General features: G+C 35.1%; 2 protein-coding genes across 4 annotated transcripts; one reads left to right on the top strand and one right to left on the bottom strand.

Annotated features, from left to right (window-relative positions):
* Positions 1-3,658: 3,658 nt before the first annotated feature.
* LOC107227453 (peptidyl-prolyl cis-trans isomerase Fkbp12) lies at positions 3,659-9,492 on the top strand. Its single transcript, XM_015668600.2, has 5 exons — positions 3,659-3,805; positions 3,928-3,977; positions 4,834-4,881; positions 7,038-7,224; positions 7,778-9,492. The coding sequence occupies exons 2-5, from the start codon at positions 3,941-3,943 to the stop codon at positions 7,833-7,835; spliced, it is 330 nt and encodes a 109-aa protein (XP_015524086.1). The 5' UTR covers positions 3,659-3,805; positions 3,928-3,940; the 3' UTR covers positions 7,836-9,492.
* Positions 7,939-23,761, bottom strand: LOC107227452 (protein EFR3 homolog cmp44E). Of its 3 annotated transcripts, none has more exons than XM_015668597.2 (16): positions 23,577-23,761; positions 18,594-18,670; positions 17,270-17,385; positions 15,932-16,094; positions 15,244-15,396; positions 15,029-15,135; positions 14,801-14,944; positions 14,633-14,711; positions 14,425-14,560; positions 14,057-14,328; positions 13,080-13,252; positions 12,581-12,941; positions 11,067-11,272; positions 10,853-10,952; positions 10,369-10,527; positions 7,939-10,267 (listed from the first exon to the last, which is right to left on the bottom strand). In XM_015668597.2, the coding sequence occupies exons 1-16, from the start codon at positions 23,656-23,658 to the stop codon at positions 10,115-10,117; spliced, it is 2,481 nt and encodes an 826-aa protein (XP_015524083.1). In that variant the 5' UTR covers positions 23,659-23,761; the 3' UTR covers positions 7,939-10,114. The 3 variants fall into 3 exon arrangements, with proteins under 3 accessions (XP_015524083.1, XP_015524084.1, XP_015524085.1); XM_015668598.2 differs by lacking the exon at positions 23,577-23,761 and adding an exon at positions 18,911-19,094; XM_015668599.2 differs by lacking the exon at positions 23,577-23,761 and adding an exon at positions 18,805-19,093.
* Between the last annotated feature and the right edge of the window lie 532 nt (positions 23,762-24,293).

The raw sequence follows: 24,293 nt of genomic DNA, 5'->3' as shown, positions 1-24,293 counted from the left end.
CGAGCTCTTAGTGGCCTTATGTGATTTTCTTTTTAATTAGAAAAAAAGGTAATTAATGATTTCCGGAATCTCGCCTATTGACAGTGATCTCAGATAGGAAATATCCTCAGGTTTAGGGAAAAAATAATTAAAGAAATCCCACCTGTGCGCAAAATTGTTAAGAATCGATTTGAATACCAAAAAATTAAGGAAATTTGGAAATTGAGGAACATGTTTTCCCAAAAAAAAAAAAAGTTAAAACGATCGAAAATGTGTACTACATTCTTGGGCACTAGAATGGAATTCCCCACACATTTTCTTCCTATACAATTAAAAATAAAAAAGTTTGACAATTCAAGGAAAATTAAATAAAGTATAAAATACGACTACAGGTCCTTCCCTTTTTTTCTCTTTTTAATCTATAAAGTAAATAGACGAGCGTCAAACCTGCCGGTTTTTGCATGCATGTAAAATAATTATGTAATTCACTTACCATCTTGATACCTCGAGAGCTGCTGGCATTAAACTGAACACTGTGAAGCCTCTTAACTGGCTGCCAATATCAGAAAAGGAGAGGGGTCCATACATTGTTGCTACTGAAATAATTTTGTCGTTCCGATCTCGCATCTCTCAAAATTCTTAAGAAATGCTCGTCAAGACTGATATAAAATGGGCGTTTTTTTTTTAATAAGGAAAAGTTTTGACAGTAATGGAAAATAGAGATTACTAAAAACAAATGTATTGTTTTTTAATAACACCGGCCCAATTAAATTTTAAAAGGCTTATGGTTGAATAAACTTCAGATTTGGGTTTAGCGGACCAAAATGCATAAAAATCATACTTGGTCTATACTTCCATAAATTTTTTTCTTACCAAAACTGCTAATTTTTGGCTATTTTTATGGTTTTTTGCAATTTACTCAAAATTTTGAGGGTGTACGGGCAAAACTGACTTCAGATTCGGATTCAGTGCGTCAAAATACATAAAGATAGGTAGGTCCGGTCAAAAGTACAGACCTCTTTTTTTTTATTTTTGTGGACCGGTGTTATTAAAAAACAATACATTTGTTTTTAGTAATCTCTATTTTTCATTACTGTCAAAACTTTTCCTTATTAAAAAAGAGGCGCCAAAAACGGGGAATAAATCGATTCACACTCGGAATTTTATTGTTTCAATTATTTGTTCTCTTCTGGATTACCCCCACTACAAAAAGGGTGGGTTCAGTAAAACAAAAAGCAAAAGGAAAGAAGGAAAAAATCGACCGGCTCTGGAAATTTTCTTTCTTTCATTTGTTTTTTCTCTCCGAAAATACAAAAACAAAAGCCGGGATTGAATTTAAAAAAAAAAAAAAAAAAAAGAGTGAACTGCGATCGAACCCGTGTCCCGCATCACTCCATCCTCATTTTTTTTTTTTTTTTTTTTTTTTTGAGAAAGAAACCATATTTATTTAGATGAACAATAAATGTACAATATTTACAATGTTGCACTTGTAATTATCTTAGCTTATGTAACTCCGGCTTAAATTTTAAGCTCAATCTAACATTTTGTTTTACATTAAGTGGTTAACTTATTTTTTAGTGTTTTGTTTAAGACTTGAATACAGTATTATAGCAAAGGCAGCAGTAATTAACTTAAATACAGGAAAACTTCGCGCAAAAACCTGTGATTGAAAATTCATCCTCATGTGGTATCCACTCAGCCACACCACAGCTACGTCCGTGAGCGCGCGTTTGCTCGGTATGTTTATGGAGCTTGCTTGGAATTCGCTGATGCTTCTCTGGAAGATTCAGTTCGAGAAAAAAAAAAAATTTCCCCCAACCACTTGCCCATTGCACATTTTGCATAAATGTTATCGAGCTGGCTTCGTATATTTTTCCATAGACTGCGTGCACAAATATTCGAGAATACCAGGCGTCACATATTTTCATATCAATAAAAAAATAATATGTATTAAAAAAAAAAAAAAAAGTATTCGGACTGGGAATAGTTAACTAATTTGGTTCAGCGTCCGCTAATTGATTCCAAGATTTATCAAATCTGGAGATACTTTTATTCGCTGACATTCATAACTGAAACAAAAAAAATCCCAATTCTTGCATTCCTGGAAACATCTGTGCGAGCGGGGACAAGGATGCGATTGGCAACCACTTGCTCGAGCAGCCGAGTGTATCTATATATACACGATTGTGGGCCACCTTCGGTGCATGGCCGCTTGATGTCAGGTCGGAAATGGGCCACCTTCGGTGCGTGGCCGCCTAGGTGTCACGTCGACGCTCCAACTTAGCTGGTATCACGAAAAGCCGAGCGTTGGAGATCTCCCTACTCATCTCTGATAAGGGTACCAATCTGATTGGCGCTTAACAACCAGCGTTCAATCAGGATTGGCGCTTTGTGGAACTTTTGCTGCAGCAACGCCATCTTGATTTGCCTCTACTTTACGGACACTTTATACCAGCCCCTTGACCACTGCCCCTGACACTCACCACTGCTCGTATGCTAAAAAATTCTACGCGTTTCGTCCCCGTTTTTTAGTTCCTCTACGTGGCGGTAGTAGACTTCTGACACGTTCGCTGCCTTCGCTGACCGCGCGCAAGCTTGTCAGACAACTACTAGCGCCACTAGTGGTGGAGATAGGCGGCAGAATCGAGGGACATTTTGCGAACCACTTTTAGCAGCGTGTGTCAAGGGGCTGCTTTATACATACTAGGTATACATGGAGACAGTCCGCCCACTGAGTCCGCCTTACCTCCACCACGGTCTTACATACAGGTCTTGCAAAGAAGGTAGTGGGGGTGGCTCATTTCACGTGCGCTTGTTTATCTCACTTTGTGGCCGCCTGGTCAGCATTGTGATCGAGGGATGGATAATCAACGCGTGCGCAATGCAGCGCCAACCTAATAATAATATTATTATTGGCACATTTTCATCCCTACCCCACGTACATCCCTAGACAGCAGCGCTCCGACATGGCTATTTCAAACACTTAAAACACGGACAACAAGAGAACCACGCCGCTCTGTAGAAATTGGCGTCGTTGCAAGACCTGTATGTAAGACCTTGATCTTCACCCACCATACGTTAGCTACACCACGAATCACTGTCACATAATTCATACAGAATCGAACTTGCATTTTGTTTCGAACCGAAAACAAGGTAGCCGGAAGTGAAAGGCATTATTAATTATTACTGTACAGTTTTTGAATAGATCATTACTGAAGATCTAATTTACACTTTACTCAATCACACAGTGGTTTGCATATTTATCATAGAATAATCGTTGTTAATTCGAATTTTGCATTGTAGAATATCAAAATATGTGAATATAGCCATATCTCTGCATACCTGGTGATTTGTGAGGCCATTGATAGAACCTCTCCTGAGGAGCCAACTTTGAACATGTACTACTGGTGGTAGCTCTACCTTCGCCGTCGACCATGCGAAAACCATGGCCGTAGTGATGAGAGAGCGAAATATATATCTCCGGGTTACCCCGCATACTCCGTCTCTCTCACTCTGTATTTGATTGACTGAGAGGAAACGTATCGGCCAACCAGGTTGCAGAGCGAGAGAGACAGGTTGTACATTCATACATGGCACAACTGCTCTATCTCACTCTTCCGCGTCACTTTCTGTCAGGCGAGGTTACCTCCACTAGTATACGCTCTAAGAGGGCCAATGAGAGGCTAAGGCCTCTCTCAAAGGCAGCGGTTCAGCGTATAGGCCCGTGAGTCAACGAGTCCGACCAGCGTATAAGCCTAGGAATAGTAGGAAACCAGATTGTTCGGTGAACGGCATTTCGGTTCGCATTCGGTCGTCAGAGCACGAGGTAAGGTAGCTTGTTGGCTTTAATAGGATTTCCCACAAATCCGATAATCATCAGAATCTGATATTGTTTTTCTTTTGAGATTTATAACTTTCGCAGTTAATAAATACACATATTTCCCACAGAAAATAAGCAATTATGGGCGTGGATGTTGAAGTTCTTTCACCTGGAGACGGTAATTATATTCACGTTCATTTTATTTTCCAACGGTTATTCTAAATTCAGCAAGTGTTTCTCATTTCTTTGTTTACTCATTCATTTTTCTGCGTTCTTCTCCACTCGTCTATTGCGCAAATACTTTCGAGCATCCGAACAGACCAAGCATTATAACCAGTTCGCGTATCGTTGCAAATTTGACGTGGATAATAGAAGTTGAAAACTAACCGCGCATGTGTGTGATGACGATATCCTCCGATATATCACTGAATTCAGAGGCTATACGTATAAGAAATAAAAGGGAAATTAATATTTCTGTTTCTAGAATACCTCGATTTTCCCATAATTAATTTGTTTCCCTTTTTCCCTTCATGATGCCTTGCACGCACATGCTTTGACACCACAGTATTTTTTCAGGCACAATTTTGTTGCTGTATTTAAAAAATCCCGTAAAAATACGACCATCTCCATAATTGGTGTGGTGGTTGAATACAGGAATGAAAATCTATCCTTGTCATGCTTCTGAGTTCCGTTTGGTGTTCATTCTATCCTACATTGTATTATAATTTTTTTTCGATTATCGAATTTGCCGGTGGATCAATTTTTTACACATGATAAAATGTATTTCGTTCATATAAATCTGCCGATTGAACTCAAATCATTTTTTTGGTGGAATTTATTCTTCCCTTAAGATGTGCAAAGCGAGGTTTACTTTTACTTCTGGCCAACAATGTACATTATTCATTTTCTCTCATACGTCACAATTTCAATTATACTTTCAAAGTAAAGTATCAGCTCTACACTGTCATGTACAATTCACGAGACTGTTGATTTCAATATTCTGTAATGCCCATGTACTTTTTTCTTCTATTTAGGCTCGACCTACCCTAAAACCGGACAAACTGTTGTGGTCCACTATACAGGTCAGTATTATTACACGTATACTTATATTTTATGTATTTTTTTATATTCATATACACTATTCACAATACGCGTATGTACTGTTTGGGTAAAATTATTTTTTTCTTTAAATTTTATTGAAGTATACAGCAAAATAGTTTTGCAAAAGTCCACGAATTGATACCGCAGTGAATAATTATGGAAGCATCAAATGTGGTTGAACTTCGTAACCTTAATGTAATAAATACAGTGCATGAAAAGAAGTACAGTCAGTACAGTGAAATTATTGTTACAAGGCGTACAAGTTTACAAAAAAATTTGAACATATAAGGCGTTATTTAAATAATCATTTAGTTTTATTCTTTATATTTTTGTTTGTTGTCTAAATCTCGAATAGTTCAAGTAACCGAATTTTGTGTGCACATTTTGTTGCATCAAGGTTACAAACTTCAACCTGATTATTGAAAGGACTTCCCAAAAAGTTTTCTGGCAAACTATATATTGTTTTTAAAAACTTCACCATTTTGTGCATAATTCCACGTTTTTGTCTTCGTTAATATATTTGCAATTTATTTAAATCCTATGCAAGATTTCTTTATGTCTGCGATGTTATTAAAATTGAAATTATTTGAAGCGTGATCCATTTGTTAGTTTCATTAATGGAATGAAATATTTGTGCTTATTAATACTTCTAAATGAGTTTCGTAACTAAACCTGCATTGAACAAAGTGAAATATAGTTGAGTAGCTGAAACAGTGTATTTTGGTGCTATCACTTTTCTGAATTTACCACATGGAGTAATTGTGGAAGAGAAGCAAATTATACGTATTTTGTTTCAAATTTTATATTACGGTTCCGATATTGTGATTTTTTTACATTTTCTCAATACTGTCTGAAAATTTTTCACAAAGATTAAGAGGTATTCAGATAGTAACAGTAAATTGTGCACTAAGGAAAAAAAAGTAGATTTTTTTATGCTGAGTGTAAATGTTTGCAATATGAGACGTAGATGAGCTCATGCGCAAGCTGAAGATATATATTTCAAATATGCAAGGCAAATAAAATTTTAAGCATAGTGTAAAAAAGAGTACTTGTATTTACTAGAATGTAAAAGTGACCTGTTACACACTCCAATGCCCTTCTTTGTTAACATGGGTAAAGAAAGATGCGTATACTATAAGGGTGATCCTTAATAAGGTTGTTTTTGAATTCTTATGTTCCCAGGGGCTAAAATGCTTTCAAATTTATAAAAAGAAATTTTCTGAAAATTTGAGCCCTCTGTATAAACTCAAAGATAATCTCTGTTGTGATCGAATTATCTTATGGAAATAACATGGGAAAAGCTTTTTTTACTTTGTGAAATTTTACAAGTCATTGACGAATATTGTAATATATTTTATGATATAGTTGTTTACATAGTAGCTACACTTGACAAAATGATAATATTACATAAATTAAACTTTGAACGTTAATTAATATATGAACGCTTTTATTTACGAATCTTATGCATCACAGCTTTTTTATAGAGCGTTCAATACTTTACCAAAATACATATTTTCCATTATTGTCAGTATATTCGTCAATGACTTATAAAATTTCAAAGCGCAAAAAGTTTTTCCCACGTGATTTTTATAAGACAGTTCGATTACAAAGAGGACTTTTTTAGAGTTGATATGGAGAACTCAAATATTCAGGAAATTTTTTTATCAATTTGAAAGCGTTTAAACCCCTGGTAGCATAAAAATTAACAAACAACCCTGTTAAGCTTGACCTTAGTTTTGCAAAATAGTGTTGCATAAAAGTTTTAGTTACTTAATATTCAATTTCGTACAGATGGAATAAATTTGCCAAAAAAAAAAAAAAAAAAACGCGAGTTTTAAAAATATGAATGTTTTCCTTCATTATAGTCTACTGAATTTTAGAGAATACTAAGGTTGCAGAATAACGAGTTTTTGGAAAAATGCACCGTTAGATCAGAATTATGAAGTTCAACCTTATAATATGGTATTAGAGAAACAAATATATATATATATATATGTATGTATATGTATAAATTCCCACAATAAACTAGCAGAATTGATCCAAAAATATTATCCAACTCTACATTTTTATGGCAAACTAGAAAACCGCGGAATTTGTGAGGATTTTTTTTCACAACATACGTTTACCTTTGTATCAGGTACTCTTACCTCTGGGAAGAAGTTTGATTCGAGCAGAGACCGTGGAATTCCCTTCAAGTTCAAGATTGGTAAGGGTGAAGTGATCAAAGGATGGGACCAAGGAGTAGCCCAGATGTGTATCGGAGAACGCGCTAGACTTACTTGTTCACCTGATTTTGCTTACGGTTCCCGAGGGCACCCTGGCGTATATCCTTTAATATGATATATTGTCACAATTCAAGTCTTTTATAAAATTCGATTGATTTTATTCTGATCTCTCACCTCTCGAATAAGCTTTTCTTTGCTCATAATTCAAAAAAAGTTTATACAGATGTTTTAATCAACATACTAGTTCTTTGCTGGAATAACTATTGCTAGTCATGATTTTTTCTCTGAAGTATCAGAGCTGTGGTTTCCTTCTGTAAATCTATGACGTTTCATTCCTGCCATGTGATGCAGGCAACAAAAACGGCACATCATACAAGGTTTCGTTGAAATTGCAAATGGCGAGTTGATTTTTTGATGTATTTGAAAATTTCTTGGTACACTTACTTTAGACCATTCGATATCTAATGAAACAGGAACCAATGTTCAGGGCTGAAAGATAGAATAATGTTTTTTCAGGGAGATAATCGTATGTACATGTAAAGTTTCTTTCACTTCCATTTCAAATACTAATGTACGGTATATTTTTTTTTTACTCCCCTGTTGATTAAATTTTAAATATTGATCATGATTACGAACCTTGACAAAAGCACACTATTCCGCCAAATGCGACACTCATATTCGACGTGGAGCTGCTGAAGGTAGAGCCATGAAGAATGAATTTACAACCAAACACATCAGATTTCATCCTGGCGCACAGAAACAACGTTGAAGAATGTTCGAAACTTTGTCTTAAAATAGCATTTTGAATTATGACAATTAGTTAGATAATATCCATCCACTTCACTCCTATAATCGTTTTATCAAACTTAAGTCAATGACTTGTTAGCTACGACTGCATATGCATATATCTATGTATAAGTATAAATTTTGTCAAATGGTATCTAATGAAATTATTACGCGCCTGAAATCTACCTTGATCGTACACATGTATACATTATTACGTATATATTTGAGTTTCGCAGTCAAAGTTGTTCCACTTTCAAACCAGGTGGCATTTAAATCCAAAATTTCTTATTCGTATTTGTGATCGTGGTGAGAAATAATTTGTGTCAATTCACTGTGTTCAACTCATACTATTTTTCACGATATAATAAAACACAAACTGTGCTCGTTTCATTTGATTATTTCAGGATATCTACTGTCTGAATTTTTTGTACAAATTATTTAAATATGGATGATATTTACCATATGTAATATGCAATAGACATAATTTATGTGATCAAATTCAATAAACAATCTGCTATGTTCAACTGAAAAGGAAACTGAATTTCATCTGCACCTTCACTAGAAAATGAATCTTAATTTTTATTATGTATTACACTCCGTTACAATAAACGCTAAACAATCAGGAATTCTTACACGTTCATTTTTATTGGTTAATATCAATTAAATTAAATAACAATTCGATGAATATACATTTTACGCATAGCAATATCTATTTACCTACAACTTGGCGAGAAAATCTTTGGGTTCTCACAGAATTTTTTAGTGATACTGCGATGCAGAATTAGAAGGAGTTGTCAAGGAAATGGTCTTTTAATGCAATTTACTCACATAGTCAGGGATTTATCAAAATCGGTAATCTGTCATAAAAAGTTCCGGTGAAGTAATAGCATTTAAGTAATTGACACACTTTCCGCCTTGCCAAAGAGAGTTAACAGAAACGAGTTACATGCCTTTTGATTTGATATTATCCATGTACCGTAACTAAAAAACGTCAAATATACATTATTTTAATTTTGCAAGTAACAAGCGGTGATATTTTTTAGAACTAATGTTTTATAACTGCTTTTTATGTTGATGATGTGGCATAAGTTCCAATATGCATCTCTTTTACGTTATAGTATGCTACAGCTCCTATATTGCTCAAGTTTTGGTTATTTCAAACTACATTTGAGTGTTAAAGTTTGTGTATGTAAGCGACTACTGAAAATGTATTTAATTTAATGTGTTCTATTCAATGCAGTATTGGCTGTTATTAGTCATTGAATAGGTATGTACATACACACGCAACTTTAGAGTATCGTCAAGTATTTTGTGTTCTACAGTTGTGAACGCGTCCAAATGAACTGTAATTCTTAACGATAATTAGTATTCGATCTATTATCTAACGATTCGTATTAAGTGTAATTAGTATATTCAATATCTCGTTTTTAGAAATAATCGAGTTTGATCACCATAGGAAAATATCTTGACATTCAGGAAATTTGTCTGGAAAAATTGTTTTCGAAATCATTTGAATTAATAACTTTAAGTTGTACTAAAAATTACACAACTAGCCACATACCAGTAAACTCTAAACATTATTTTAATCATTTAAATTATTGCCCCTTTTCCCCTTTTCAAATTCATCGATTGATTGGAAAAATTCCTTAGAAATATTAGAAACATTATGTAAAAATACTTTTAAAAAAGTCGAAATTTTTTACAAAACCAAAATTCAAACTAATTGTTCTCTTAAGTAATTATAATATCGTAACTAAATGGTAAATTAATGTATTTCATTTCTCGGCTTACATAGCTATCTAATGTTATTGTTGTCAATGAAATATTTTATTTCCATATTCCAATAACATAGATAATGGAGTGCAGTAATCTTTATTCGCTTGTGAGCAAATTATTGTATGGATTAAATAGGTATATGTGTATAAATTATAAAGCCGCCACATGAAAACGACCGTACTTCAACTAATTAGGGATTGTATCAGTTGGATGTATGGTCATTAAAAAAAATTGATTGCAGTCAAGAATTAGAACTAAAGGTAACGAAAAGTTGATGAAATAATTAAATCGATACGGTGCAACAAATGACTTTGTACGATTTTAAAGCGTACAGGAATTGTAATATTATTAGAAATGGAGAAAGTTGAATTAATTAAAAACAAATAAAACAAACCCCAGTATTTTAAATCTCTGAATGATAATCAAATCAGTAAACAAATAATTCTGGAAAATGAACTTCATATGCCGGTGTTTGACTTGGCTTTGCATCAGCTGGCGGGATTCCTGGTTGAATTGGGTTTCTTGGCTCAACTGTGAGCGTATTAAATATTTCTGATAACTTGTTTTGCAGCATGTCATGCTGAAACATGAGAAACGTGTAAGATCGTTGACATTAATGATCAATTATCATGATAGGTAATAAGAAGTGGAAGTCTCTTTCAAGCGCCATTGATTACTCACCTTTGGTTGTGTCTTGACAACTAGATCCTGGAAAGGAGCAGTTCTGAAAAGCTGCGAAAGTTGCAGACGCCTTTCTTCTTCAGCTTCTCTACGAGTTTCTCCGCTCTCTGTTAGAATTCTCTTCATGCTTTCAAACGTTAATTCTTCGCCAGGCAATTTCTAGAAATCACGATGAGGCAACTTTGAGTTACTAATGCATTGGCGCAACTCAGCAGTAATAGTAAATTGAAAGTATATTGTACAAAAGAAACGACTCTATGGGAAATTAAACTAACAGGATCTATTTCAGCGAAGGGATGGTCGCTGGTGGAACTGAGCAGGGTGTAGGTAGATACATCGTTATGATTTTCATGATTTAGAATTTTGGAACTCTCCCAGCTGGATTGGTTTTCTATAGCCCAGAGTTTTAGAATCTATTGATTCGGGATTAATAACGATATGTCACGACTTTCAATAGTATATGGGGTCGAAATGATAGCTGTACCTTTTGCACACCAGGAGATGAACCAGCGCTATCGAGTTCCGCTCCACCAGCATTTATATCAGCCATTGAGCTTCGGCCAGTGCTGTCTACCCATGAATGTCTACGAAAAATAGTTATTAATTCAAAAACATGGGGTTCAGACTTCGACAAGATATGGATCAGAAGTCATTCGAAAACAATAATTAGAAATTTTGGGTAACATAACATAGGTTACCTATGCTGAAGAGAGCTACTGCTGTATCCCGGTCCTTGCTGTAACTTTCCAGTGTCTAAGCCTGCTCCCTTCAGACATTCGCTTACAACAGCTTGATCGATGATAACTGAGGGTGGCAGTCGCGTTGAAAGTTGAGATTCACCATCGTAACGGGATTTGAGCTCAGGCAAAAGATGCACAGCTTCTTTCTCACGTGCTTCAACCAACTGCAAAAGATCGTTTCAAATTTCAAGCATTATTTGCAGTCTCGACCACTTTTTTCACCGAGCACATGAAACTTTTTGAAGTCTTGCCAGTTCATAGCACTAGTTGAAAAAACTCCATTTAAATAATTTAATACAATTAGTTAGAAGAAGGTCCATTTCTTTAAGTAAATGCACACTGGAAAAATGACGGTTGCAATGAAAAAATATCAGTGACAAAAAAGTTGTAGTTTTCAATCAACTTTCCTATGGGGAAAAAAAATATGCTATCAAACTTGAAAAATGATTTTTCGTTGAAATACTAAAACGAAACTTTCCTCTTCTAACACTTAATGCTCTGCTGTAGAATACACAAATGTTTTGGATATATGTGTATATTTAAAAGAAAAAAGTCTCCACAGTGTTACAAAGTTTAGTTCCAGAGTAAAAAAAATGAAGATCCTGCAAAATTATACAGGGTGAATGTACTTCGGGGTTGGGTGAGGAAGGAACTGCAGTTGGCTGAAGCTTCGCATTCTTGTATTCATACTTCGTCGCATCACAATAATAGTATGTGATTACAGACCGAATTTTTCGATGTGTGCTATTACACGTGGACGTGAACGGATTTAGAGATTAGAGTACTCTATCAATAATCGCTCACTATTATTGTGACGAAGATTCACTCTGTATATTGGAGCCAACTACTGTCTTGCCAAAAACATTTTTATGTTAGCCAACTATCAATCATTTTCTATTGCCACTTACACCACACAAATTTTCCTGGAAGAAGTTAGCAAGAGGTACACTTTGAATTGTTTCATATTCCATATGATTAAACAATTTTGATTCGTTTCTCACTTTTGCAGAAAAAAATAATGTTAATGTTTTTCGAAGAAAAATCCCCTTTTCAAGGCAGTTAAAAACATGAGAAGAAATCAGTGTAAAAGTCAATTAAGAACTACAAATTTTCAACCCAACATTTTTTCCTGTAAGTTATGATTTTCAAGGTAGAGTTACTTGAAAAGGACACAGCATTTTCAAAAGTTCAAATTTGAAGATCTGAAAAAATAAAAAAAAAACTCTTCTCAACTACTACTACAAACTGGCAGTTTAAAAAACTGGGCAAGATTATTGAAAAATGAGATTGATGCAAAAATAGTGAAATTGAAGAAAGACGACTCTTAAAAATAGATTTCTGTGAACTTACAAAGAAAAAACGAAGACTTACGGAAGTGCTGGAATCATTAATATTCTTCTTCTGAATCAGATTTCTGTGAGAATGAATATGGTATTGGAAATATCTTGAACAGGATGAAAATTAAACTTTACCTTACTCGCATAATCCATGAGGGACGTTATATTGCACACGTACGAAATGAGAACCAAGAGGGACATCACAACTGCATGTAGATTGAATTTAAGGGAATTACTAATTTGTCCACTAGTGAGAGCCAAGTCTTGCAGGCTCAGTACAAGTCGTAGTAATTCCAAAACGGTTTCTTCAGTTGCGAGTTCGACAGCAAGTAAAGCGAGTGTTGTGTACACAGCTTCGATATTTTCAACTGTATTGCTTGGTAGTTCTAATGATTCATATAAAGCCTGATAAATTTCTGGGCCGTGCTTCCGAACGAAGATTACATCAGGTCGTGAAGATTTTTCAATGACAAGTTCCAGATTTCCTATGTTGACGCTGAAAGAATTTAATTTTAGTGAAGTGGCGGTGTATATATAAATTCAACTATTGCTTACAATTTATTGATAAATCCACGTAGAATAGTATTTTAGATGGAGCTTCATGTATGAAAATGAACAAGTATGTACAACTTACGTGGGTGTCGCTAACTTGTCAATGTTGCGATGCCTGTCGATCAGAGTGTGCAGAATTTTTTGCACCAACAATCTCATTTCAGGATCCGGTGCCAATGACATGCGTAGCAGGGGTTCCAAGAAACTTATTGGAAATGTTGTATTCAAATGAATTGTTTGGTACTTTGTGCCGACCTGAAAGTAAAGTGGGTTTAAAAAACTGTAGTTCAAGACGCTGCACAGCGCAGACTTTCATTCCTTAAATGTAGTATCTATGAGAAGATGGCTGAAGAAGTGGGTCTATCTTGTGAATTGATATTTTGTCAACTAATAATGCTATTTGATCGGGGCTTGTTTGATTCAAGAATATGTTGACGAGCTTTGCTAACATTTTTTTTAGACTTGAATCAATTAATGTGAAGCGTTACTATTGATAATAACGTTAAAGATTTTGCTCCCGATATGTTTTGTGGTTCCCACAAAATATCGAAAATGGCTCTGTAATTCAAATTTGGAGATAGATTCTTAGACAATCTCACTCATTAGTTTTAATAAGCGTATTTTTGTAGTTGATTAAATTTAAAAAGTTATGAATTTTTGGCAAAAATCGAATTACAATTTCAAACGGTCACTATTTTTGTGAAAGAAGAACGAAAAACTTTCAGATCACAGCAAAAAATATAAAATATCCAACAGTGCTGTCTCCAAATTTAAAGTGAATTAGTTGAGCCATTCATGAGATACCGTGAGAGCCACAAAATGTGTCACCGAGTGAAATGATTCATGTTATTGCTAATAAAAATGCTTCCTATTAATTGATTCTAATAACGAAAACATGTGAATGAAGCTTAATCTACATACTTTTAAATAAAACTAATCCCAATTGAATTGGATATTTGGTTGTAGATATAAATTCATAAAATTTACTCACTTTTTATACCTATTTTTTTCAGTTCCCTACTTGTATGTATCCCCCTAATGGATAAACTATCATCTTACCTTCAGTAGTGATTTCAAAAGAATGCTCTGAAGTAAAACGTCTCCCTTTCCCACTGAAGCTGTACTGTCAGGTTCGCTGTAGGGAACTTTGCTCATGATAAACATCATTATTTCAATTTTCTGGTAATCAGGAAGATGATTTGCAAATTCTCCTAATGCATTGATCAGTGCTTCTTGGTAGAGTTGTTCGTCATTACTTGATGGCAGGTTTCTTGTTACACTTACACGAAGGTGCGATAACAGGGAATTTATAATTTCCAATACAGATGGACCTAAGATTTTTCAAGTAATTTACACTGATTGTTAAGTGTCTTTTATCTTCACAAACACGCTCATACTGTGTGCTTGAATTCCATTAATTTTCTTACCAACACTCTCCCCGGCAGCGATCGAAATAATCTTCGATAAAGTATCAGCGATACTCGTTCGTATTTTTGGAGTAGACTTAGAATTCTCGTCAAGATGAGTCATTAAAGCTTCAACGACTGTGTAGGAATATTGCGACTGAAAAATGATATCAGATAATAGCAATGTGATTTGGAATAAAAAATTTCTGGTCTAATGGAAGAGACTTACCTGAATGGAAAACATGATGATACGGAAGGTGTGGATTGCGAAATAGTTGGGAACCCAGAGTTGATGCAAATCCAAATGCCTGTACAAGAAATGATTGGATTCAACACTTTAATTATAATCGACAAATTTATGTTTGCAGTGAAGAATTACATATATAGTAAGAATTACCTTAACACTGGTCTAATTACGCAGCGTATATGTCCAAAGGAAGCACGTCCAACTAATTCACGCATGCAACTTTCTGCAAACTGTGGCGGATCTGATCTCTCTTCAGCTGGACTTTCTGGGGTGGCATTCTCTTTCTCAAAATATCTATTTGACATGTAGTTCATTAAAATTGGAGGTAATCAGCATTTACGATTTTAGTCAATTTTTATACATCACACTGCTACTTACCTAGAATTTTGCATATTGTACAGCAGTGAAGGAACAATTTTATCCATATGTACAGGTTCCCAAATATTTTCTACTAAATCATCAGATAGTGTTTTTCTTACTACGCCCTGTGAAAAAAAATTCATTGTGATATCCTGGATGTCGATTTTTTGGAAAAAGAAGAAATACGAAACTGACTGTCCGATGAATTAAAACAATTTTTTTTACATTCTTACCTGCAGCCCCTGTATCCCGGCAAGGCGTATTTGTTTGCGAATTGCCAAGTCGTTGTGATTGGAGTGGCACATTGCAGAGAACTTTGATACAAAGAAATCGTAACGTGTGTGATAAGACGGCGTATCCTCTTCGATGTTGGCAAACCTGACAAACTAGGAGAACGAAGCATTTTGCTCAACTGCATTAAATCACATAGTATATGTTCCGCTAATACATCTACGCACAATTTAGCAAAAGTTAGAGAAGCCAACCCCAAGATTTGCGTGCAAACAATCAGATGCACACAGGATGCAGCATCAAAAATCCCAAACAATTATCACTGTTGTGTCTACTTTTGCGTACAATATATTTTTCAATACAAAATTAACAAGAATGTGGTCTTGATATAAATAATTGCATAGATATACTTTCCGAAACCACAATGTAAGAGTACTAGAAGTTTCAATCATTGAAATGAAATTGATCGGAGAAATTTTCAATTGTAGAAAAAGTAACAAACAACTCAAATCTTGGTTGATTTGTTTTGTTGATTTATTGTGTATGTTATTCAGTTGAGTATTAGCTCAAATATAGTTTCTTTGAAAAACGGAAATATTTTGATTGTGACATTGCAATGTTCGAGGCCACATCTTTGTTACGAGTGCAACACAATACATTGACACATCTAGAACAGATCTAACCACTTACGGATTGTGTAGCCAATATTTGTAGTTGAGGTTCTGACGATTCTAGCAGCTTCTGGACCATCTTCAAAAAACTTTCCACAAACAGGTTTAAAGTCTGAGCATGACAAGCAACCAGAAGCTGGTCCATCGCCTCCATAGCAATGATGACAAATCCATTGCGCCGTCTGTATAATAAGTAAAAATCATGCACTGTTCATTGGTGTTGATAAATTATGTCGTTTTATTGTTAGATGAGATCAAGAATATTGGTCGAATTTCATTACTGTAAACCTGATTTCAAATAGTTAAAATTTCTTCTAAATGAGGCAGAACAAAATGTGGTACATCTATACATGTAAAGAAAAAGAGATTCAGATTCAAAGTCGGATTGGATTTCTCAAGGTGATCTAAATTTAACGTTATCTGGTAGTATATGAGGGAAATCTCACACTCAGTCGACTCTACCCAGATAGGAAAAAGATTTGGAATAAACTAGTTGCATGTGCAAGTGGCGCTAATTTTTACAACCTACTTTGGTGCAACCTGGATGATTATAGAAATCTCTTGCAACAGTAAATTATGTTACTGGTTTATAGTACCTAATAAGCAAACAAATTTGAAATATGGAAATACTTCAGATTTTCGAAAAATAGAAAAACTTTCAGTACACAAGTAAGATTCAGGATATTCGTATGATTTTATTGAGGAGGTTGGTGAATCAAAAATTAATAGTTTTTATTACATCGGTTACAGTGTGGTCGTACATAAAGTATTAATCAAATCAATTTATTTTTAAGCTTTGTTGTTTCAATAGTAAATTGAATATTGTTATTTAATTTGATGATCAAAGTCAATGTCGATGGAATCGTGAAAAATTCTGTAATGATACTAGTGTGATGAAAAACATGGTTGAACTGAGATTGTAGAGTATTGATTTTTAAATAAATTGAATCGTTGTACGTTGTATGTGAAATTGAATCAATATACCCCATTTTCGCTGATGTAAAGTGTTTTTAGATGAAGAATCATTATTTTGAGCTCTTGTTTATAATTCTGCATATTTCTTGCATTTCCTGGAGAATCACTGTAGCTTAACAATGTACAAATTTAATAAATGATTAATGTATGATTAACTCGTAATAAGATTACAGAGAAAATATTAATTTACGATTGACAAATCTCCTTAACGACTTCACAACGTGACAGAATGTGCAAAAATTTGAGAGACTTTCATGGTAAGTTTTGAATTTCATGATATCGTCTGATTACTTCAAGTACTCTGTAACTCGAAGGATACTATGGGGACTTTGGAGGGTTTTGGAGAACAGGAGTCTAATCTTACCTAGTAAGTTTTACTTACCGGTAAATATCTCTGGAAGCACGCTGAAACAAGTATTCCCCAATTCGGTCCAATTTTTCAGGACTGCTCAAGGAGTAAAATGTTAGCTTTTCCATATTGTTTTTGACCAAGCCATCCTGCTCAAGGAAAAAACAAAAACGTCGTCATCATCAACTTTTGTTAAGATTGTTCCTTAGCAAAATAAATTATTTTTTATTATCAGCATCTATATTGTCCTATTTGAACTTAAATTACGTAAACCCAAAAGGCTGTCTCGAACAGATATTTTTGGCATTGGACTGTGGTATGGTGTGGTATTTTTAGAAAATTGTCCACTGATTGACAAACAGTGAACCATACCAATGACAAAAAAAACAGTCATTTTTCAATGCTATAGAATACATTGAAAATTTTTTGAGAACAAAAGTTAGAAGGATGTAAGTGTTATGCGAGAACATCAAGGAAGAAATATCCATGATTATTTGACTTCCGTTTTCAAAAACCATAGATGATTCTCAATCATCAAAAAAAGCTTCGCTTCATCGGCTTTAATTCACTTCTCCTCCATCACATAAAACAAAACTATTCTGTAGGTTCTAGTTTTATCAAATTTAATATCAGATACAGGAATTAAATAACGTAAAAGGGGATAAATTGCATAATACAATTCAGATGTTTGGAAACTTTTGTAAGAGGCAGTTGGGTTTGTTTGAGAAAGTTGAAAAATAATCAAGATTTACTATGAAGTTGAAGTTTGTAACGTTCACATAATGTAACGATACATTTGTAGAAATAACGATTATTTTGCAACTTTATGATTGACCGGAAACAAAAAATCATTAGAAAGCAAATTTTACTCATTTTGAGCAAACTGAACTCCCTTGACTTCATTATAAAATTGCAGAATAATAAGTAATTTTTGTTTCGATTCGAATGTTTTTTGACGTCAACATTTCTAACTTCAATCATGTGTTTTCCTGAACAGTTTAGTCAAGCTCTATGAAGTTAAGCCTTCCCATAGCTCATGCAAAGAATAATTATAGATACTTTCGCTAAGCAAATGACAATATAGATGTGATTAATATGCTCATACGCCATAAGGGTGTGATTAAAAGAAATGTGGATAGATGGAAAGAAAACAAATAGCTCGATTTAGCACGAGAGAAAAAATGAATAAATTAAGGAGTGACTCGGATTTTATTTCATGCAGTTGTTACTTAACACTGTATTATTACTCATAGTCACTATTGTGACATTCTAAGTATGAGTGACTTACACATGCACATATCTGTTATGAGAAGACTTATTGCCTTTAGACTGACCGAGGGTGAAATAAGATTCTCACCTGAGGATTGACTGGGAAAATGTTATCCACGAGTCTTTTGTACCTTGGGCGTAGGGCCGAGCAACACCAACAGCAGCCTGGAAATTGGTAAACAGATATAAGAGGCAAGTCAATAGATAGCTCGGTATAGATGACACACGCAACGCGTACGTATATCTCGCGATATTTTTTCATAAAAATACTTCAGGGATAGCAACTGTGCATCTATTACCCAGCATGTCACCCACTCCGGAATGGCGACAATCTTTTGTTATATTTTAATCGGGATTACATCTATTTTCGGAATTTAAAAGGCCCTTTCATTCTTCTGCACTTACAGAGGCTCATCACTTTTCAATCGACTACAGATTTCGATAGCTCGAAATGCCGACGTCCTTAGGTAATCGAGGAGTGGTGGGGAGTCGCGATTCAGTACATACACACACACATTAACATATAGGAAACGCTGCCGCAAGGCGCTGATGCATTTTTGCCATTTTTGCATAGTACAGTGCACGAAGTAATAATATTACTTTGTGGTACAGTGGATCTAGACACGGTCTTACATGCAGACTGGAAACTCTGGTGGTAGGGGTATGTCCTCTTATTGAAGCACCGGCCGTTTCGCCCAGTGACCACGAGTGTCGCTGCGATAGCGGGATTCAGACTGTGCGAGAGAGATGGAAACAGTTTGCTGACTGTCCGTGGTTTTGAAACCTGTTTCCGTCTCTCTCACACAGCCTGAATTCTTCGATAGCAGCGACACTCGTGGTCACTAGGCGAAACGGCCGGTGCTTCAATAAGAGGACACTCCCACCATTGAAATTTTGAGCGAGTTTCCAGACCTGTATATAAGACCGTGATGCGGAATTCATACCTTACATTACTAAGAGCGCATCGCTCTTCTGATGAAAAATAAACATTATACAATCAAATTAAAGTAATAACAAAAAGCGTACAGCAATAATTTCGAAACGTGTATCCACTTACACATTCAATTATCGCCCTAGGCGCTACGTTCGGGCGGAATCAATTCCGTAACATATGAAACCATCTTTATGCGAATGTTTCTTAATAAAGTTTTTTTTAAATCAATCGAGAGCCTTATTTTTTTGCACTTACGGGTAAAATTGTATTAAATATATGATAAATATTGAATAACAGGTATACATACTGTAAATTTTCTTGCAAAATTTCAAGAGACTATGTTTAGTAAACTGTATTAGATAAACGTATAAACGACAAAGTAGATCCAAAGATAGTAATATATGAATGTAAAAATATGATGAAACAATAAAAATTTGCGTACATTGTAGGAAAATGTACAGAAATAAAATTGTGTAAAATTGTGATAAAAAATGTAAACTATAAATATACGATTATTTATGTGTATAGAAACTTGTTTTGGTGTAAATCTCAGTAATAAAAAATATTGTAAAACAGTCGACACAGTGAAATTGAATGAATGTTTATCAGAAATAAATTAATTTAAAAAGAAATACTAAAAAAAAACCAAGTTTCCTTCTGCGAGTTTCTGAGTGAGTTTCAAGTATCACAGCCTGAACCGTTCTGACGCTGGTATGTAATTTGTCTGATATTTTAAAATTCGCGGGATCGTTTTCCTAAAAATGGCGAAGTCAATCAGTACGGGGTACGCGCTTAGGCCACACTGTTCCTAGACCTACTGTCAACTCAGTATCAATCAGTGCCACGTCGGATATTTTATGTACCCTTATTCGCATGTACAGTTTGACCAAATTTTGAAGGCGCCGGCCATTAGAGAGTGCCCTTCATCTATACGATTCATAGCACACGGTACTCGGCGCCTCACTCAGCCGAGTGTTGAACTCCCCCTCTCTAACTCAGCTCCTTCAGGCGCCACTTTCAAATTCACAAGAAGCCAGAGACTAACAACCATTTGATATTATGAAATTTGTGCATATGCACATGCATACTTGGGCGTTTTGTTTTCCGTAACTCTTTCAAATTCTGTTTATAAGCACCGGAAATTATTTTTTTTTATTTTCTTATTGACATGTTTATTGTTTTGTCGACTACATACAGGAATTTCGTACTGTTATCTATGACTGAATAAATATCGTGTTGAAAGTGATCACATCGGATTCATTAAAAACTACGAACAAGCGCGCGGTACCAAATTCGAATTTCCGACCATCGGTGTCTTATCTCAAAATACTTGTCTAGGCAGCTCGTCAACACCTATGAAGTCTATCCAGAATTAACAGAAGTACCCTGTAGATTAACAGGTGCTGATATACTCAGTGTTAATAGCCGATGGTGACGACTGCGTGTACGAAATGAGAAATGATTACAATCTGTATCGTGGTAATTAAGATGTGTACGTAAAGAAAGTGGAATGTGGACACAATGCGATATGAGAAACGTTAAAAGCAAGACGAAGGAATCTGCGAGAAAGGGGAGAATATCCATGGTCCAATCGATTACATTACAGGACATCAGATAGCGTACCAACATTCGATGTCACTACAAAAAAGCTATTCGGTATAGGCTGGAAGAGAATTAATCGTCAACTAAAGTAAACAAAATACTGGAAATGACATATTGTACCTGACATTTATTGGTACCTGAAATGAGACTCGTTGGTCAATCTTTCATTTGCCACTCATGCTAATTTGACTCTTGCACTCACACATCCTTTCTTGCACACTCATTCACAAGAGTGCAATTGTTATTCTTCACACATTCCTAGTCACATTTTCAGTGAACACGGAAAGTATGCTTGCATTGGTAATTTTTGTAATGAAGCCCCTGATGCGAATGAGGAAAATGCTGTTTACGAAAGGAAAAACTAGGACTATTTGATGAATTAGTGTACTAGGTAATACTGTCTACATGTGCCAGTACATATATATATTAGGGTGGTTCTTATTTGGGGTGTTTTCGAATTTTCCTGCGGACAAGGCGGAAAAAGTTTGAAAATAAATCAATAAAAAAGTACGCGAAACCGGGAGCCTGTAAGCCAACCCTAAGTACTCCCGCCAAGGCCATGAATTTTCCCATGTAATTTCAATGGGAATTCGGACTTACTGCACTATTATTTTCGCCCCCGTCTAAATAGTATTTTGAAAAATCTGAAATTTGGCATGTCTTTCCTATATTCATAGATATTCTAGAAAAAATTGGGCGATTTACAACGATGAAATTAACAAAATACCAGCGCATCAAAGTTGTGTCTTAAAGTAAAAAATCACCATTCAACGAAATAAATGAGTTAATAAATAATATTAAGCAATTAGAATCTAATGGTTTAATATTATTTATTAATCCATTTATTTCGTTAAATTAGAATGTAATTGTTTAATATTATTTATTAATCCATTTATTTCGTTAAATGGTGATTTTTTACTTTAAGACACAACTTTGATGCGCTGGTACTTTGTTAATTTCATCGTTGTAAATCGCCCAATTTTTTGTAGAATATGTATGAATATAGGAAAGACATATGCCAAGTTTCATATTTTGCAAAATACCATTTAGGCGGGGGCGAAAATAATAGTGCAGTAAGTCCGAATTCCCATTGAAATGACATGGGAAAATTCATGCTCTTGGCAGGAGTACTTAGGTATTTGCAAACTTTTTCCGCCTTGTCCGCAGGAAAATTCGAAAACACCCCAAATAAGGACCACCCTAATACATATATGTACTGGCACATGTAGACAGTATTACCTGGTACACTTCGCAAGTGAAACTAAATTTCTAAGACTTAGAGCTGATTCCCTACCAATGAACCATGAATGGTAACAATTGTCGGTATAAGGGAAGTCATCCCTGATCGAGTCGGTTTGTCGATATGACGAATTTTGACTAAAAAATTGTTCACAAGCTTTTGAGAAGACTTGATTTAATTTCACTCTTACGTAATAAGGGATATTGATTTTTGAGAGTGCTATCCTGAAGTGTGCAATTTCCACGTACCAAATTTCCGAGTAATGGAACTTTCCACACTCTACACAATAATAGCCGCTTTGCTTTTTATCACACTTGAAGCGACAGCGCACAATATCAAAGAATAGATTGAACGGTTTAGCAAATTTAAATTACATTTGCACAGACACGTGCAACTCAAGTACAAAGTATTTTCAATACGATTGCGGTGGTGGAAGAATGTTTTTCCCAAAATCTTCGTACTTCCCTTCTACTGGGCAGTTATTAATTGTGAATTGCCCTTTCAAATGATTGTAATCCTGTTAAATGCTGGAGTTAAGAAAAGTAATGCGTTTAGGCATGCAAAGCCTGTGGCAGACGAACGTAGCGGTGTAGAATGCAGAGTCTTCTATAATCGATATTACAGACAATTAGTGTATTGAAACAACATTATGAGGATAGGAAAGAGTGGTGGGTGTTCTCAGAAGAATACTTAACTAACGTAGCTAAAACAAGCAATGCAATACACCAAGAATATGTAATAAAGTTACCAATTTTTAGAACGTAAACGATTGATAATAATAAATATCACAAATAATCAAATATATGATTGAGTTTTTATTGATCACTTTGCAGCGATGTCTAAGTGATAGATTTTTTCAACATGCGTAAAAAAAATGCGTCCATATTTTTATGGACCGTCAAAATTACGGCTTAATTATAAGATGTAATACCTCACTGACATGTTTTTGATTTGCACAAAACTCATTTCCACGTTGCAGTTTATTCACCGTTTTTCCGAAATCAAAAAATTTCTCATTTATACCTTACCAATGGCAAACATAGATAAGTATTACATAAATAATTACCGAATGAGAGCCTAAATATATTTCCGTTCGACACTTATAATAGATGTTGCTACGTGGTTTATGTTTAACGAGTTGGTATTTCAAAATTACAAATTTTACTTGAACTCAATTTGTAAATTATTTTCTAAGCGTTTAAAGATCCAATCCAGTAAGTAGCAGGGCCAAAAATAAGATAATTTATTAACGCGTATCCGTTGCGCCTGTTGTTATGCTTTTCAGTGTTACTCACATCCAGGATCAATGCACTTCTGTATGACGGGTTCGAATACACCAGGCGCATCGGCTTCGAAGCAGCACTTAACTAGTGACATAACTAACAATTCGTCATTAATATGTATTTGACTTGCGCGCCTGTCGCGAGAAGGGTGTCGAAATGAACGTCACTCGGGGTGGCGTAGAGCGTCGCAACGCCTCTGCTCTACTAACCTGCATAGCGTTCGCCAACCCCCTCCCGTACCGTTGAAGCCTGTGATTTGTGACGTCACGAAGTGCTCAGGCTCCTGTGCGCAGCATACGAAACCGAGGTCACGCCTAACGGTAGGAAATAAGAATTCGTCAAGGTCGTATTCAACGGTCTCTCGGGGTTGGTAGCTATGCGTTGGCGCGTTGCTTTTATTTATTATTCTGTCTAAGCTACAACGTTTATATCGAGTTATTCTATAGAAATGTCTTATGGCAATTGTACACAGGGTAAATTACACCTTAACTTATCCTAAACGCGGAACAGTCCGTGCTCTTGATTCAAGCAATCGGAATTACAGCTCATATTTAGGTATAGCACTCTATATCGCCATGGCTATGCTAAACGTTAAATATTATATCTATGATGTTGGAGATTGCCGTGGCGGGATATAGTGCTCAATTTAAACATAAGCTGTAACTTTTGGTACTTGAATCAGGCACACAATCAGGATCGTTTCGTGTTTAGAAAAAATCACGGTATAAT

This window comes from Neodiprion lecontei, chromosome 3 (genome assembly GCF_021901455.1).
Source record: "Neodiprion lecontei isolate iyNeoLeco1 chromosome 3, iyNeoLeco1.1, whole genome shotgun sequence".
Taxonomy (NCBI): domain Eukaryota; kingdom Metazoa; phylum Arthropoda; class Insecta; order Hymenoptera; family Diprionidae; genus Neodiprion; species Neodiprion lecontei.
This window is presented reverse-complemented; position numbering and strand designations above follow the sequence as displayed.